A 13,541-nucleotide genomic window follows, 5' to 3' on the forward strand; every position below is an offset into this window, starting at 1 on the left:
GTGTACTCACGTAAGTACACCAATTGAGACAGACTCATAGTTGATGACAAGTAACAGTTACAATGGCTAAACAGTTAAAAAGTTCAGTAGTTTAAAGGGTTAAATTGTTTAACAGTAAAATATTATAGTGAGGACTTTTATTTTGAAACAGTTTTTGGCAGAGGAAGCAGTTGAACAGGATGTGTAGTCTTAATAGGGCCAGTTTGTATGCTTAAAGCCTGAGACTGGCAGTTGATCCAGGTGGCCCGAACACCTGCCATAGGATTCTAATTGCTTAACGGCTCTATTGTGATGTCATCAGCCCATGTTAAGTCAATGGGGAAATTTTGATTAGTTTTTAATTAATAGTTTAAAAAGTATAAAAGTTACAAAGATGAAAAATACAAAGCCCACATGTCATAAGTAAGACCTACGTAACATAGTTTGAATGAAGTTTCTACGTTAAACGGTTGAAGCTGCATTAAGTGCGTTAGAAGAAGAATAATAACTAGAAAAGCATTTCCTGAAGGAAATACAGTGCATGAAAATGCAAAAATATGATGTAAAATATCATACAGGGTAAAAACAAACTATATTGGTTGCTAAGTAGATGAGGTTTAATATAGTTGGAATGACTGAACAGTTAAATAGGTGGATAGTTTAAATGGTTAAATTATTTAGGTAGATAGTTGACGATAACTGACAGTTGGAATGGCTCTAATGTTTGCTAGCAGTTATGCTAACTATGTTAACAAAGATAATAATATTAACAAAGTTACTATGCTAACTAGCATGCTAACACGCTAGCATGTAAACTATGTCAACCACGTTACTTAGCTAACTTAGCTAATCATTTTTAGCAGTTTTGCTAACTATGCTAACTAGCATGCTAACATGCTAGCATGCTAACCATGTGACTTAGCTAACTTAGCTAATCATTTTAAGCAGTTTTGCTAAAAATGCTAACTAGCATGCTAACATGCTAGCATGCTAACTATGCTAACCATGTTACTTAGCTAACTTAGCTAATCATTTTTAGCAGTTTTGTTAAAAATGCTAACTAGCATGCTAACATGCTAACTATGCTAACCACATTACTTAGCTAACTTAGCTAATCATTTTAAGCAGTTTTGCTAAAAATGCTAACTAGCATGCTAACATGCTAGCATGCTAATTATGCTAACCACGTGACTTAGCTAACTTAGCTAATCATTTTTAGCAGTTTTGTTAAAAATGCTAACTAGCATGCTAACATGCTAACTATGCTAACCACATTACTTAGCTAACTTAGCTAATCATTTTAAGCAGTTTTGCTAAAAATGCTAACTAGCAAGCTAACATGCTAGCATGCTAATTATGCTAACCACGTGACTTAGCTAACTTAGCTAACTAGCTACAGTGGGTAGGAGTCATAGTTGATGACAAGTAACAGTTACAATGGCCGAACAGTTAGTAGTTTAAAGGGTTAAATTGTTTAACAGTAAAATATTATAGTGAGGACTTTTATTTTGAAACAGTTTTTGGCAGAGGAAGCAGTTGAACAGGATGTGTAGTCTTAATAGGGCCAGTTTGTATGCTTAAAGCCTGAGACTGGCAGTTGGTCCAGGTGGCCCGAACACCTGCCATAGGATTCTAATTGCTTAACGGCTCTATTGTGATGTCATCAGCCCATGTTAAGTCTATGGGGAAATTTTGACTAGTTTTTAATTAATAGTTTAAAAAGTATAAAAGTTACAAAGTTGAAAAATACAAAGCCCACATGTCCTAAGTAAGACCTACGTAACATAGTTTGAATGAAGTTTCTACGTTAAACGGTTTAAGCTGCATTAACTGCGTTAGAAGAAGAAGAATAAGAAGAAGAAAAAGCCTTGGAAGAACAGTACAGTGCATTTTCATGCACTGTAAAAAGCCTTGGAATAACAGTACAGTGCATTTTCATGCACTGTAATTATTACCGGTAATTATTTGAATGAAGGTTCTGGACAGAGGAACTTTCTCAGTTTGTAATTGTCTCAGAGTGTAATAAACGTTCTAGACAGGAGAAATATATTAAAGTATGCAGGAGAAATATATTAAGTATGCCGTGTAATGAACGTTCTAGACAGGAGAAATATATTAAAGTATGGCGTGTAATGAACGTTCTAGACAGGAGAACCTTTTGAGCACAGTTGACAAAATGTTTTTTGTCTGATCTGGTTCTGGTTCCTGTTCCTGTCTCAGGTGACTATCCGGGCCTCTCTGTCTGGAGGGTCCCCCACCTCCCCCAACACGTTAGGCAGGTCCAGCATCAGTGTGGTTCCAGGCAGCCCGGCTAGCAAACCCGTGGGCCGCCCGCCCAGCAGCGCCGGCCGGGGCAAACCCAGCACCCAGAACCCTACGGGGCCCGTCAAGAACAAGAAGGAGCGGAACAAACCAGGCCCAGTGGACCTCAGGAACTTCAATCTGAGGCATTTCAGGTACTGCACATGGTCCTGCCAATCAATGTCAGTGTTTCCCAGAGAATTGAATTCTATTTGTGGTGGTAGGTTTGCAGAATTAACTTTAATGCAACAGTTTTTAACAAATTAGCACAGCGTGTTTATGATGCTAACCAGATTTAAGCACAATTTAGTACAACCTGGAAAATCATTGTGTGGTGGTCAATGTTGGTATTGTGGTGGGCCGCCACAAATAAGTCAATGTATGGGAAACACTGAATGTTAATACAGTTTAAACATATATTAAATTAGAAATCATAGAAATATTTAAGCCTGAATATTTCTTTAAATGTGTGTATTCTTTAAATGTGTGTAAAAATATGAGAAATATATTTTTAGCAAAAGGAAAGCATCACTAGTAGGTGCCCTGAGATTTGCACTGAGCTGTTCTGTGGATGTATGTATGATGTGAATGTCTCATAGTGCAGCTCAGGCAGGCTCTTGGCCCCTGGCACACAACCCTTTTGATCTGATCTCACCATCATGTTCAGAGGGTGGAAAACACAAAGTCAATGAAAGACTGAATGAAAGATTGGATTTGTAGGAGTTTGTGCGTTGGGCTAAAGGTAAAATGAATGAGTGTGTTGCATTTGTAGGAGAGTGTGCGTTAGACTAGCGGTAGATCAAATGGATGTGTAGGAGTTTGTGCGCTGGACTAGAGGTAGATCAAATGGATGTGTAGGAGTTTGTGCGCTAGACCAGTGGTTTCTCAAATGGGGGTACTCGTACCCCTGGGGGTACATGAAGGCACTCCAGGGGGTACGTGAGATTTTAACCCTTAGAAGCCAAAGTGCGTCAAAAAACACACCCTTTCTTCTCTGTTACATTGCTCCGCAACTGTTCATAGCAGCGAGAAGCCTTTATTGTGTGACAGAGCAGAAGTGGGGCTTTCCAACGAGACCACGCACTTGTCTGTACGTTAAAGTATGAAGATTTAAAAAAAAATCATGAAATTAAATCAAATTGCATCATATTTACAGTCTCTGCGTTCACCTGCGCACCCATTACTCTCGTTTGAATTACTCGCAAACCCGTGAACGCATAGATATGGCAAGCATATCAGATGAAAGAGGAGACACAGGGCTATCCATTGGTACCAAGTATGTCGATCCTTCTGGCTTATGAAAACAGACAAAGTGACTGCAAAATAATAACGTCATGTACAAAAACCAACTGCACACTCATTACTCTCGTTTGAATTACTCGCGGACCTGTGATCGGATAGATATGCCACGCATGTCAGATGAAAGAGGAGACACAGAGCTATCATTTGATACCAAGTACATCCTTCTGGTTTATAAAACAGATGAAGTGACAGCAAAATAATAACTTCATATAGCTCGACTTACCTCTTACCGTTTTTGTCTGTTTTTGTGGCAAAGCATGTTTATAATCTAAAGCTATTGTGTGTTTCTCTATGGCAAAGAATGTTCATAATCCGGTTTTGAGATCCTAGCAAATTCCTGCATGGCATTCAATTCCAGGCTCACATTGCATCCCAATTTGTTCGACAAAGAAACACCTTTTTTGCCTTTATTTTGTTCATGGCAACGCAGTAAAAAGTTGTAGAGAATCATGAGTGCAGACAGGCACACACACGTAAACTCGGGTCAAGTCAGATCAGTTGTGTTCCAGATATGGAGCGCAGAAAGGTCATTTTTAATCACTAAATAAAAAAAATGGCATTTATTTCTGTAAGGCGCACACCACATATGTCTGTAAATTGCTCAGCCCCAGAGAATCCCTCCCACTTGGCAATGATATTGCCAGATTCAGTCTGCCCTACACACATGAAATGCATGTAGAGCTATGAGCTTGCTGTGGTGAGATACATGTCAAAATATAAGATTTTTTATAATACGCTTTTTATATTTTCATTCTTTAAAAATCAAAATAAAATCAATGCTAGTACTAATACATGAAATGATGGCCGATCTGGTTAGCCCAGACTCTGCTGGAAAAAAACAATATGTAATATGTGTGTGTGGCAATTACAATGACCAGAATAAATCCTTATGAATAAAGGTAGTGAAAATGCCCTAAAAAACTAAGGGTTAAAATATACATATATTTAAAAAGTAGAATCCATGAAAAAAATACTTTAAAAAACAATTATTTAATAAGTTGTATGTGTATGTGTTAATTAGTTCCAAAGTTTAATAAATTAGACACTGATGGCACAGTGCTCTGTTTTAAGTCTTTTTTCTCAACTAAAAATGCTTTGCGCTGGTTAGGGGGTACTTGACTGAAAAAATATTTCACAGGGTGTACATCACTGAAAAAAGGTTGAGAACCACTGCGCTAGACTAACGGTGTCTCCCTCTGTCAGGGCCCCGGAGGGCAAGAGCGTGTGCATGGAGTGTTCGTCCGCCGTGAAGGACTTCTACGACCACTTCCCCCTGCTCCTCACCTGTGCGGCCTGCAAGTACAAGACCTGCTGCCGGAGATCCTACCGGAACCACATGACCAGGTGTGTCCTGCTGCCCTCTGTCCTGCCCGGTTCCGGCCCGCGTCAGACCCGGACGCTGGTTCTCTAACTGACTGCGGGAGTGTGTGTCCTGAGGGGCGTTCTAATTCGGTACAGTGGTGAACGCTTTTGACCAAAATGTCTCTTCTGAACAGTCAAATTTGAAAGATTTGGTGTAAGAATTCCATTTTTATCGGTAACCCTTCGTCCTCTTCTACTGTGTATTTGTGGAGAACTACACCCTCAAACCGATTGTGTTTGTGGAGAACTACACCCTCAAACTGATCGTGAGTGTTCGCAAATGCCCGCGAAGAACTCAAAGGCAAATAGGAAACTGTTTGCAAACATTGGAAAATTTTTGTTTGCAACAACAAACATTCGCCCGTGTTTGCACATTTGAACGCACCTAAGCTGTCTGTGGTTGCTGGCCCAGGCAGCCGCTCAGTCTGGCACCAGTTGGACTCACTCCAGCCTCACTCCCAGGTTCTGTGTCCCAGGTTCTGTAAGGCCCAGTCCCAGGTTCTGTGTCCCAGGTTCTGTAATAAGGCCCAGTCCCAGGTTCTGTAAGGCCCAGTCCCAGGTTCTGTGTCCCAGGTTCTGTAATAAGGCCCAGTCCCAGGTTCTGTAATAAGGCCCAGTCCCAGATTCTGTGTCCCAGGTTCTGTAATAAGGCCCAGTCCCAGGTTCTGTGTCCCAGGTTCTGTAAGGCCCGGTCCCAGGTTCTGTGTCCCAGGTTCTGTAAGGCCCAGTCCCAGGTTCTTTAAGGGACTGCAGCCAGTACAGGGCTTGTCCTTGGGTCCTGGTCCATAGTTGTTACTAATCTTCCTCATCGTCCTCATGTTTCTTCTGCAGATTTCATAGTGCTGGGTCCAAAGAGAGAAGGAGGAACAAAAGGATGCAGGGCGCTTCACGGTTGGTTCATCACTCAACGCTGAATGTTTTTTTTCTGTCATCTGTTAATTCACTTGGAGTGTGGACATGTAATATGAATAAAATAGTCATTACCAAGAGCCGTGGTTTTATAGGAGTTGCTGAAGAGATTGTGCTCCTTTAAGGTGTATAGGCGGCTCTGCAGCCACAGTAAGTCCATAGAGCATGTACAGGATGGTTAACTTGAGATTGAATTCTGTATAGTGTCATACAGAATTAGACATATACATATATTATATTATACATAGGTCCTTAATTCAATGAATTTCAATTTAATTTTAATTTACATGAATGTAAAATATTGTTTTATGTATCTAAATAATATGCGGTTGAAACCTCATTGCAGGAGCCTGACTCTGGTTTGCCTGAACTGTGACTTCCTAGCTGATGCTACAGGAAGTGACCTTATGAGCAAACATTTGATTGACAGGCCGACCCATGCCTGTCAGGTAATCATGGAGCAGCCACAAGAAAACCACGGTACGAGACCCACACACACACTCTCTCTCTCTCACACACACACACACACACACACGCTTTTGAAAACAAGAAATTAGAAATAAAGTCATCACAAATTAAAGCAAATATTGAGAGTTTAGAACTAAAACTCATTGTTTTTTCCTTTCTGTAGATTCTGTTTCTGACAAAACCAGCCTGGAAAGGCAAGTGCAGCACCTTGTTTGATGCTCACGCAAAGTGTTCTGTCTTTGCTTTCAGTCTTGTCTTCCCTTTCTGATCCCATCTTGCTGCTGCTTCAGTATTCAGCTTAAGGGCTCCACCAGAAACACACTCTCACACACACACACACAGGAGGAGATGTACTTTATCTCAGGTGTTCACTGTACATAGCAGAAGTGTTTGGCGAGGCAAACCCTCTCGGAGTTGTTTGCCTTCTGGTGGTCCACTAGTGCGCTCTCCCTGGTACACACGTCTCAGTACAACACGTTTTCACACACCAAGCTAAAATATGCACCAAAAGAAATGCTTCACGCCCAAAAAAACCTCTAGACATACGCAAAACTAGCATCTGAGCAAGGTTGCCCTAAATATTATGTTTGCGTCTTCCTCAAACACTTGTATTTAATTCACTTTTTTATTGTAGTGAAATAGTTGAGTGCAAAAAGCAGCTTGTGGGTCATCGAACATTCTCTATTTATAGTTCCATTTAGATGGAGTGTGTGTGATTCGGTAGTCCCTGACCTGTGCATTGTGTTAGCGGCGGTATCATTTCCGGTGAAAAATGGTCCTTTGCGTCTCTCTCTCTCTCTCTCTCTCTCTCTCTCTCTCTCTCTCTCTCTCTCTCTCTCTCTCTCTCTCTCTCTCTCTCTCTCTCTCTCTCTCTCTCTCTCTCTCTCTCTCCATTAGTCTTAATTGAGTTGCATATTAAGTAGCTGGTGCGGGTGACCCGTGTAAGCGGAGGAGGGCATTCTGGGTAGTAATTAACGCGGTGGAAACACGGCGTCTTAATGAGGGACGAGCCGTGAGGAGGGGTCGCGCAGTGTCACCAGGATGTTGATAAAGGAAGAGCGTCTAATTGGTTTGGTATTTCTCTTTCGGTCCTAATGGACTAGGCTAGGTCCTCTGAGACCCAATATCCAACGCCCTCCGGAGACACAGAACAGCTCCGTTAAGAGTGTTTGCCCATTTATGTGGTGCTCATTGTGTTTGCCTAAGCTTGGAATGGGTGAAATGTCTGCCTACACGTGCATCATCAGCAACTCTGTTCTCTCTGCTGGCTGTTCTGAGTATTCCAAAGGGAGTCTGAATGTTGATGAACCTCTACAGGAACTCAAGGGCAGTAGCCGCAATAAGTCTTAGTCAGATGTTACTATGCAAAGCTTTTATTTTCTAACTAATATTCTCATAACTAATATTGTAGATTTTCCACTGTTCCATTGTAGTATAGTAATTATTGTCTCAGTAGTATTATTCCCTTGCTCTGTGTGCATGGCTTTGGGCACACTACTTGGAATATTCAAACTGCCAAATGCTTAAGCTGTCAAATAAAGTTTCACTTAATCTGGAGTTTTACTGGGCAGCTTGGTTCACCCCCTCTCTCCTGTCCTTAGCAGATCTGACCTCCCCGATGTCAAGCCTGCCAAATTAGAGGATGACCTCGTCGAGTTGCTGGGCAACACAACCAAACAGGAAGAGGATGCACGCAAAGAGGAGGACACACCCTCTGGCCCAGCCCCGCCTTCCCCTGTCTCTGTAGACTCCGCCTCTGAGGGGCGGGCTCAGGAGACACCTGTAGAGAATGAGACTCCCCCAGAGCAGGAAAAGGACACATCCTCTGAACGCATCTCAGAGACGCCCACCGACATGCCCTCTGAGCACGCCTTGCCCACCGACATGCCCTCTGAGCACGCCTCGCCAACCGACATGCCCTCTGAGAATGTGACGCCCTCTGATCGCGATACGCCCTCTGAGATGCCCTCTGAGAATGTGACGCCCTCTGAGATGCCCTCTGAGATGCCCTCTGAGATGCCCTCTGAGATGCCCTCTGAGATGCCCTCTGAGACGCCCTCTGAGATGCCCTCTGAGAATGTGACGCCCTCTGATCGCGATATGCCCTCTGTGATGCCCTCTGAGAATGTGACGCCCTCTGATCGCGATACGCACTCTGAGATGCCCTCTGAGAATGTGACGCCCTCTGATCGCGATACGCACTCTGAGATGCCCTCTGAGAATGTGACGCCCTCTGATCGCGATACGCACTCTGAGATGCCCTCTGAGATGCCCTCTGAGCACGAGACGGCCATGGAACCAGATGGCCCTGTGGAACCGGAAAAGGTTGCAGAACCAGAGACCGCTGGAGAACCTGAGACAGCTAATGAACCGGAGGTAGAAACTGGAGTGGAACCAAGCACAGAGCAACCAAGCACAGAACCTCCGAGTGCAGAGCAACCAAGCACAGAACCTCCGAGTGCAGAGCAACCAAGCACAGAACCTCCGAGTGCAGAACATCCTGAGGATGCAGAACATCTTGAGAACGCAGCAGGCGAGCTCGGGGAGGCGGGTGGAATTCCACTGGAACCTCTCACACCTTCCAAGGTTCTAGAGATGCCGCCACCCTCAGCCAATCAAAGCGCTGATACGGACAGTGTAGACACGCCCAGCAGCCCAAACAGACCCTCAGAACCCGTCACCGTGTAGGAACAGACCCTCAGAACCCGTCACCGTGTAGGAACAGACAAAGAAACACTGACGTCTCCGCTGGTCTTTTCTCTCAAAGACTGCCACTGAAGTGGCTGAATTTCTGGTTGTTTCTAAGATCAGACTATCCTTCCCCTCCTCCAAACAACCCAACATGTGTAAATAAGTGCAGTCCATTATGAATGAGCAGATCCAAAGATCCTGGGTCTTCCTGTAGCCCCCCTTGCTATTTGCCCATTGATGTGATGATGGACAACAATGGCTCCCTTTGTTACATTCTTGTTTTTTAAAATAAAATCATGTAGTGTCATACGCATTGGCACATTGTTTCAGATTCGGTTTGGCTTGTCTGTCTGTGAATTTGACTCCATTCCCAGCGTTGGCTTGTATGTGTAAGCCTGTGCATCATAGACACTTGTGTTAAAGGTACAGTCTTTGATTTTAGCAATAGGCTGAACAGCCAATCACATGACGTCCATCCCTCCTGTGCTCCTAAAGCAACGTGCGGATTGGCTTGTGTTGTTTACCCTTCTTGTTAACGTTTGTGTCCCAGAGCCGTTGTCGTGGCCAAACAACAGGCTTTTTTTTTTTTTTTCTCTTTTTTTTTCTTTGCAAAAAACCCTTCAAAGAATGGACAGCTGACAAAAAAGTGTGTGGGATTAGAATCAGGCACTACACCTTTAAAAGGCATGTGAAGCATCAGGTATGTACTGTAAAAATTGCCCCAGGATATCTGATCTTTGAGCTTCATCTTCACTAAACTCCTTTAATCCTCAATCTGCAAGGGTATTGGACTTATTTCCAATGGGGAAACCCTCTGATCTGCAGCCTCAAAGAAGTACTGTTGACGTCTGTTTGGTTGGTTCTGAATGGTGACTCTCCTTCTCTTCTAACCAGATGTTGGTTTTTTGTGTCTCATTGTGTTCGTCTGCAGGGGAAGGGACTTGTTTTTTAAGGGATCAACTGAACTTCTTTTCTTTTCTTTTTTAATTAATTATTTTTTCCTTGTGGTTGGTTGTTGTCTTACAAGATGCATATTGAGCTATGATGAATCCTGAAGAAAATGTAAAAAAAAAAAAAGACTAATTAATAGCTACACAAGCAAAACTTTACCTTTTACCATTTAAAAGAACCTTAATGACCACAGTTCCTGGTGCTGAAGATGTGGAACTCATCAAAGAATCCACTAAGAACTTGTTCCTGTTTGCCTTTTTGTTTCCTTCTACACAGGACTGCAGTGTTTGGTTATGCCTTTCATACAGTATACAGCCCGAAATAGTCTTATCATGCAAGAAGAACTCATCCAGTGTTTTTCCAGCGAAACGGAAAATAAACTTTCATAAGATCCAGACTCCTGTAAATTGTCCCTTTTGTCATTATAGAAAAATCCGTCAACATTAGTCACTCAAAAGATTTGTCCTTGTCCTTTTGGTTTGCAAACAGATTTAGTCTTGTGGAATTCTGTATGTGAATTTGATCCCTTTTTACTGAGTGTGATATAAAAAAAAAGAGGGCAATTAGATTTGCCTTTTTTTTCTCTGCAGGCCTCTGGAAAGCCCATCTCTCTCTCTCTCTCTCTCTCTCTCTCTCTCTCTCTCTCTCTCTCTCTCTCTCTCTCTCTCTCTCTCTCTCTCTCTCTCTCTCTCTCTGCTGCAAAGCATTAGCTGGAGATGCTGGATGATTGTTCCCCCAGCTCAGGGAAAAAGACATCTGCTGCGCAAAACAACCCTTGGACTGTTATTAATGCATGGCAGGAGAGATGGGTGGATTCCTTTCCCAGACAAGTCCAGTTTAGGTCTGTATGCTGACTGTTTTTATGCTAAAGGAATCACATTCTTTCTTCAGTTTCACCAGCCCTTTAAAAAGGAAATGTGTTTTCCAACACGTTACAGACCTTGGGTTTGATGACTGAAGGACTGAGTTGATTTGTATTTATTTTGGGAGATTACTATGCAAGTGGTGTGCTGTTGGGTTTTTTCCCTCCATAACTATTGGAAACTGAGACAAGTGAACACTGAACAGAGAAGAGTGTGTTTGCTGCAAATCAAATGAGTATAGCGCCATCTTCTGTTCATCTTATGTTCTACAGGCCTGCCAAAAATAACATAGAAGTAGGCCACACCAAGCGTGACATTTCAACTCCGATTCATTTCAAAATCCTGATGGAAGAGCATGAAAGGTCAACATAAAAAGCATGTTGAGATATGAATGCCAAATAATACAGTTTGGCCCAAGCCAGACAGGTTTTCTTATACAGAGTAGGATTTGATTAACTTAAAATTCAATTTATTTTATTTGATATACAATTATTGAATATGTAGGCAGTCGGGCATGCCTAACACCAGACAGGTGACGTTCAACACTGACTCGTAGACATCAAAGTGTGTATTTCACTTTCTTGTTATATGTGTATGTTTATTTGGCTGTAACAGTGTATTTGTGTCTCTGTGTGTGTCTGTGTGTGTGTGCGCTTGAGGGACAACAGTGAGGCGAGTGAAAGCTGGTAAACAAGCCGCAGATAAATCTCATTCTTTGACAGGCGAGGAGGGAGTGTGTTGCTTGCAGCCAGTCGGCGCGCAGATAACACACACAAAGAGACGACAGGAGGGGCAAGAGGGGAGGGCATGGGCCGACTGGGCCCTCGTGGCCTAAAAATAAACACAGCGATGCCGTGACAGAGCCACGAGTACAAGCGCCCTCCCAAAGCTCCGCGCTATTTGCCCTCTCTGTGTTGGAGACATGCTTCTTCTACACCACATATTGTTCTCTTGTCTTAAAAAAACGCCACAGTGCGCGCCTTCGATGTCTCTACATGAAGAGAAAGCCTGTGTTCAGAGTAGGCTACTTAAAATGTTTATGTTTGTTTTATGTTCCCTGATAGAATCTGTAAGACTGAGCTTGTGTCTCCTCTTTTCCAGATGTGTATACTCCCCTAAATGTAATATACTGCTCAAAAAAATGAAGGGAACACTTCAATCATAACACTGGATCGTTACTCTGACACTGTTCTGAGCACAAATAAAACTTTTGAGGCGAGTGTTTTATTTTGCAACAACTGTCAGATGTTCCGTGAATGTAGTTTGAGAATGGAGAAAAATGTTTTTTAACAATGGTGGAAATCTGTAAGTGTTTTGAGCAGTGTATAACCATGGACTCCCATCTACTTATTCATCCATTTATATAGAATGAAAGAATTAACAACGTAGACTACAATTATTGTTTAACGTTTTACCAACCTCTGCATCTCTCTGTCTCACACACACATACCTAGACACACAAACACACACCAGTCTGTCTTTCCAGGCGTTGCAGTTTGAAGCATCACTAAGGACCTCCTGGGGGTGCACAGGCATCGGAAATGACATTCTAGAAGCCTCCGGCATTCAGCTGGAGTCGTTGGCGGCGGTGGTGGTGTTCCTTCCTGTCGCGGGCCTCACCTTTCCTCTGCACGTGTTGTGTGTGTGTGTACCCATCCGGCCTGGTGTGCCATACGTGCACTCTCACTAATAATGCACGCTGGGACTTCTTCTACTCATCCTGAAAGTCAGCCATTGTCTTTGGATGACATGCCGCATGGCCTGAGACCTCAACTGTCTTCATCTCAGAGATGCTGAAAGGCTCTCTCTGGCACAAAAAAAAGCACAGACTAGGATATAACAGAATACATTAATATGAAATGAAGGCATACACAGAAATAACTAGTGCCCCTGTGGCTGCCATGTTTGCCGTATTACTGTGGCTGTGAGGGCATGTTTTGATATGCAGATGCAGCATTTGTCATACAGTTAACCCATTTTGGGGGGGTGGGTGCAATCAGTGTTTTTCACTTGTGATCAGTTCAGACTGTCTGATTTCACACAACACAAATCCATTCCTCCTTGGTTGGGTGATTTGGTTGCTTTTGTGCAGATTGTTAGTTGTGTTTGAACCAGAGCACATGCTTCTTACCCCAGTGAATCAATGCATGAAAACAAAACTGCCAAAGGACATAGAAACAGCCAGCGTATCGCAGTGTCGTTCAGACGGGAGGAAAGGTGAATCTGTTTTGAGAATACTTTAAACGAAGTACCCTATCTTGTTCAGCCTATCTAAAATTCTTAAATCATTTTCCAAATATTTTACAGTAACACCTGTAATAGCAGGCCTACTTCATCCAAAAAATATACATTGTAGCTCCGCCCTGCGCGTTTTCATTGGTCGATCGTTGGAAAATAAGGTCCAATCAAATTGGACATTGTTTCATAGTCAAAAGGCGCCATGTTTCCTAGACAACAGAATTGTAAACAAATCCAACTGAATGGCGTGCTTGTTGGGTTGTTAGACCTAAGAAGAAGCGATTTAGCAAGCTTTTAATTGGCGGACTGCTTTTCGGAAATAGTTTACTTGAATGAACGTCGGGCTCCATCCCAGCTTGCTGGTGAAATTTCAGGGAACAGCATGGTAAATTAAGTTTGAATATACTGCACATTGTGAGTGACATGATTGATGTGAAGGTTAATTAGAGTTAGCTATGATAGCTAGCAGTGGGGATC

The 13,541-nt window shown here is 42.7% G+C and overlaps 2 protein-coding genes across 2 annotated transcripts in view; both read left to right on the plus strand.

The window, feature by feature from the left end:
* znf280d (zinc finger protein 280D) overlaps positions 1 to 10,358 on the plus strand; it is a 32,901-nt gene extending 22,543 nt beyond the window's left edge. Inside the window, exons 14-19 of the mRNA XM_042073990.1 lie at positions 2,200 to 2,435; positions 4,786 to 4,926; positions 5,776 to 5,835; positions 6,200 to 6,333; positions 6,485 to 6,515; positions 7,923 to 10,358. Of these exons, the coding sequence (XP_041929924.1) occupies positions 2,200 to 2,435; positions 4,786 to 4,926; positions 5,776 to 5,835; positions 6,200 to 6,333; positions 6,485 to 6,515; positions 7,923 to 9,009 (1,689 nt within the window). The 3' untranslated portion in view covers positions 9,010 to 10,358. The remainder of the gene's footprint in view (positions 1 to 2,199; positions 2,436 to 4,785; positions 4,927 to 5,775; positions 5,836 to 6,199; positions 6,334 to 6,484; positions 6,516 to 7,922) is intronic.
* A 2,939-nt stretch (positions 10,359 to 13,297) lies between these two features.
* Positions 13,298 to 13,541, plus strand: part of mns1 (meiosis-specific nuclear structural 1) — a 9,057-nt gene continuing 8,813 nt past the window's right edge. Inside the window, exon 1 of the mRNA XM_042075215.1 lies at positions 13,298 to 13,449. Coding sequence (XP_041931149.1) covers positions 13,447 to 13,449 — 3 coding nt within the window. The 5' untranslated portion in view covers positions 13,298 to 13,446. The remainder of the gene's footprint in view (positions 13,450 to 13,541) is intronic.

This window comes from Alosa sapidissima, chromosome 20 (assembly GCF_018492685.1).
Source record: "Alosa sapidissima isolate fAloSap1 chromosome 20, fAloSap1.pri, whole genome shotgun sequence".
Lineage (NCBI taxonomy): Eukaryota > Metazoa > Chordata > Actinopteri > Clupeiformes > Clupeidae > Alosa > Alosa sapidissima.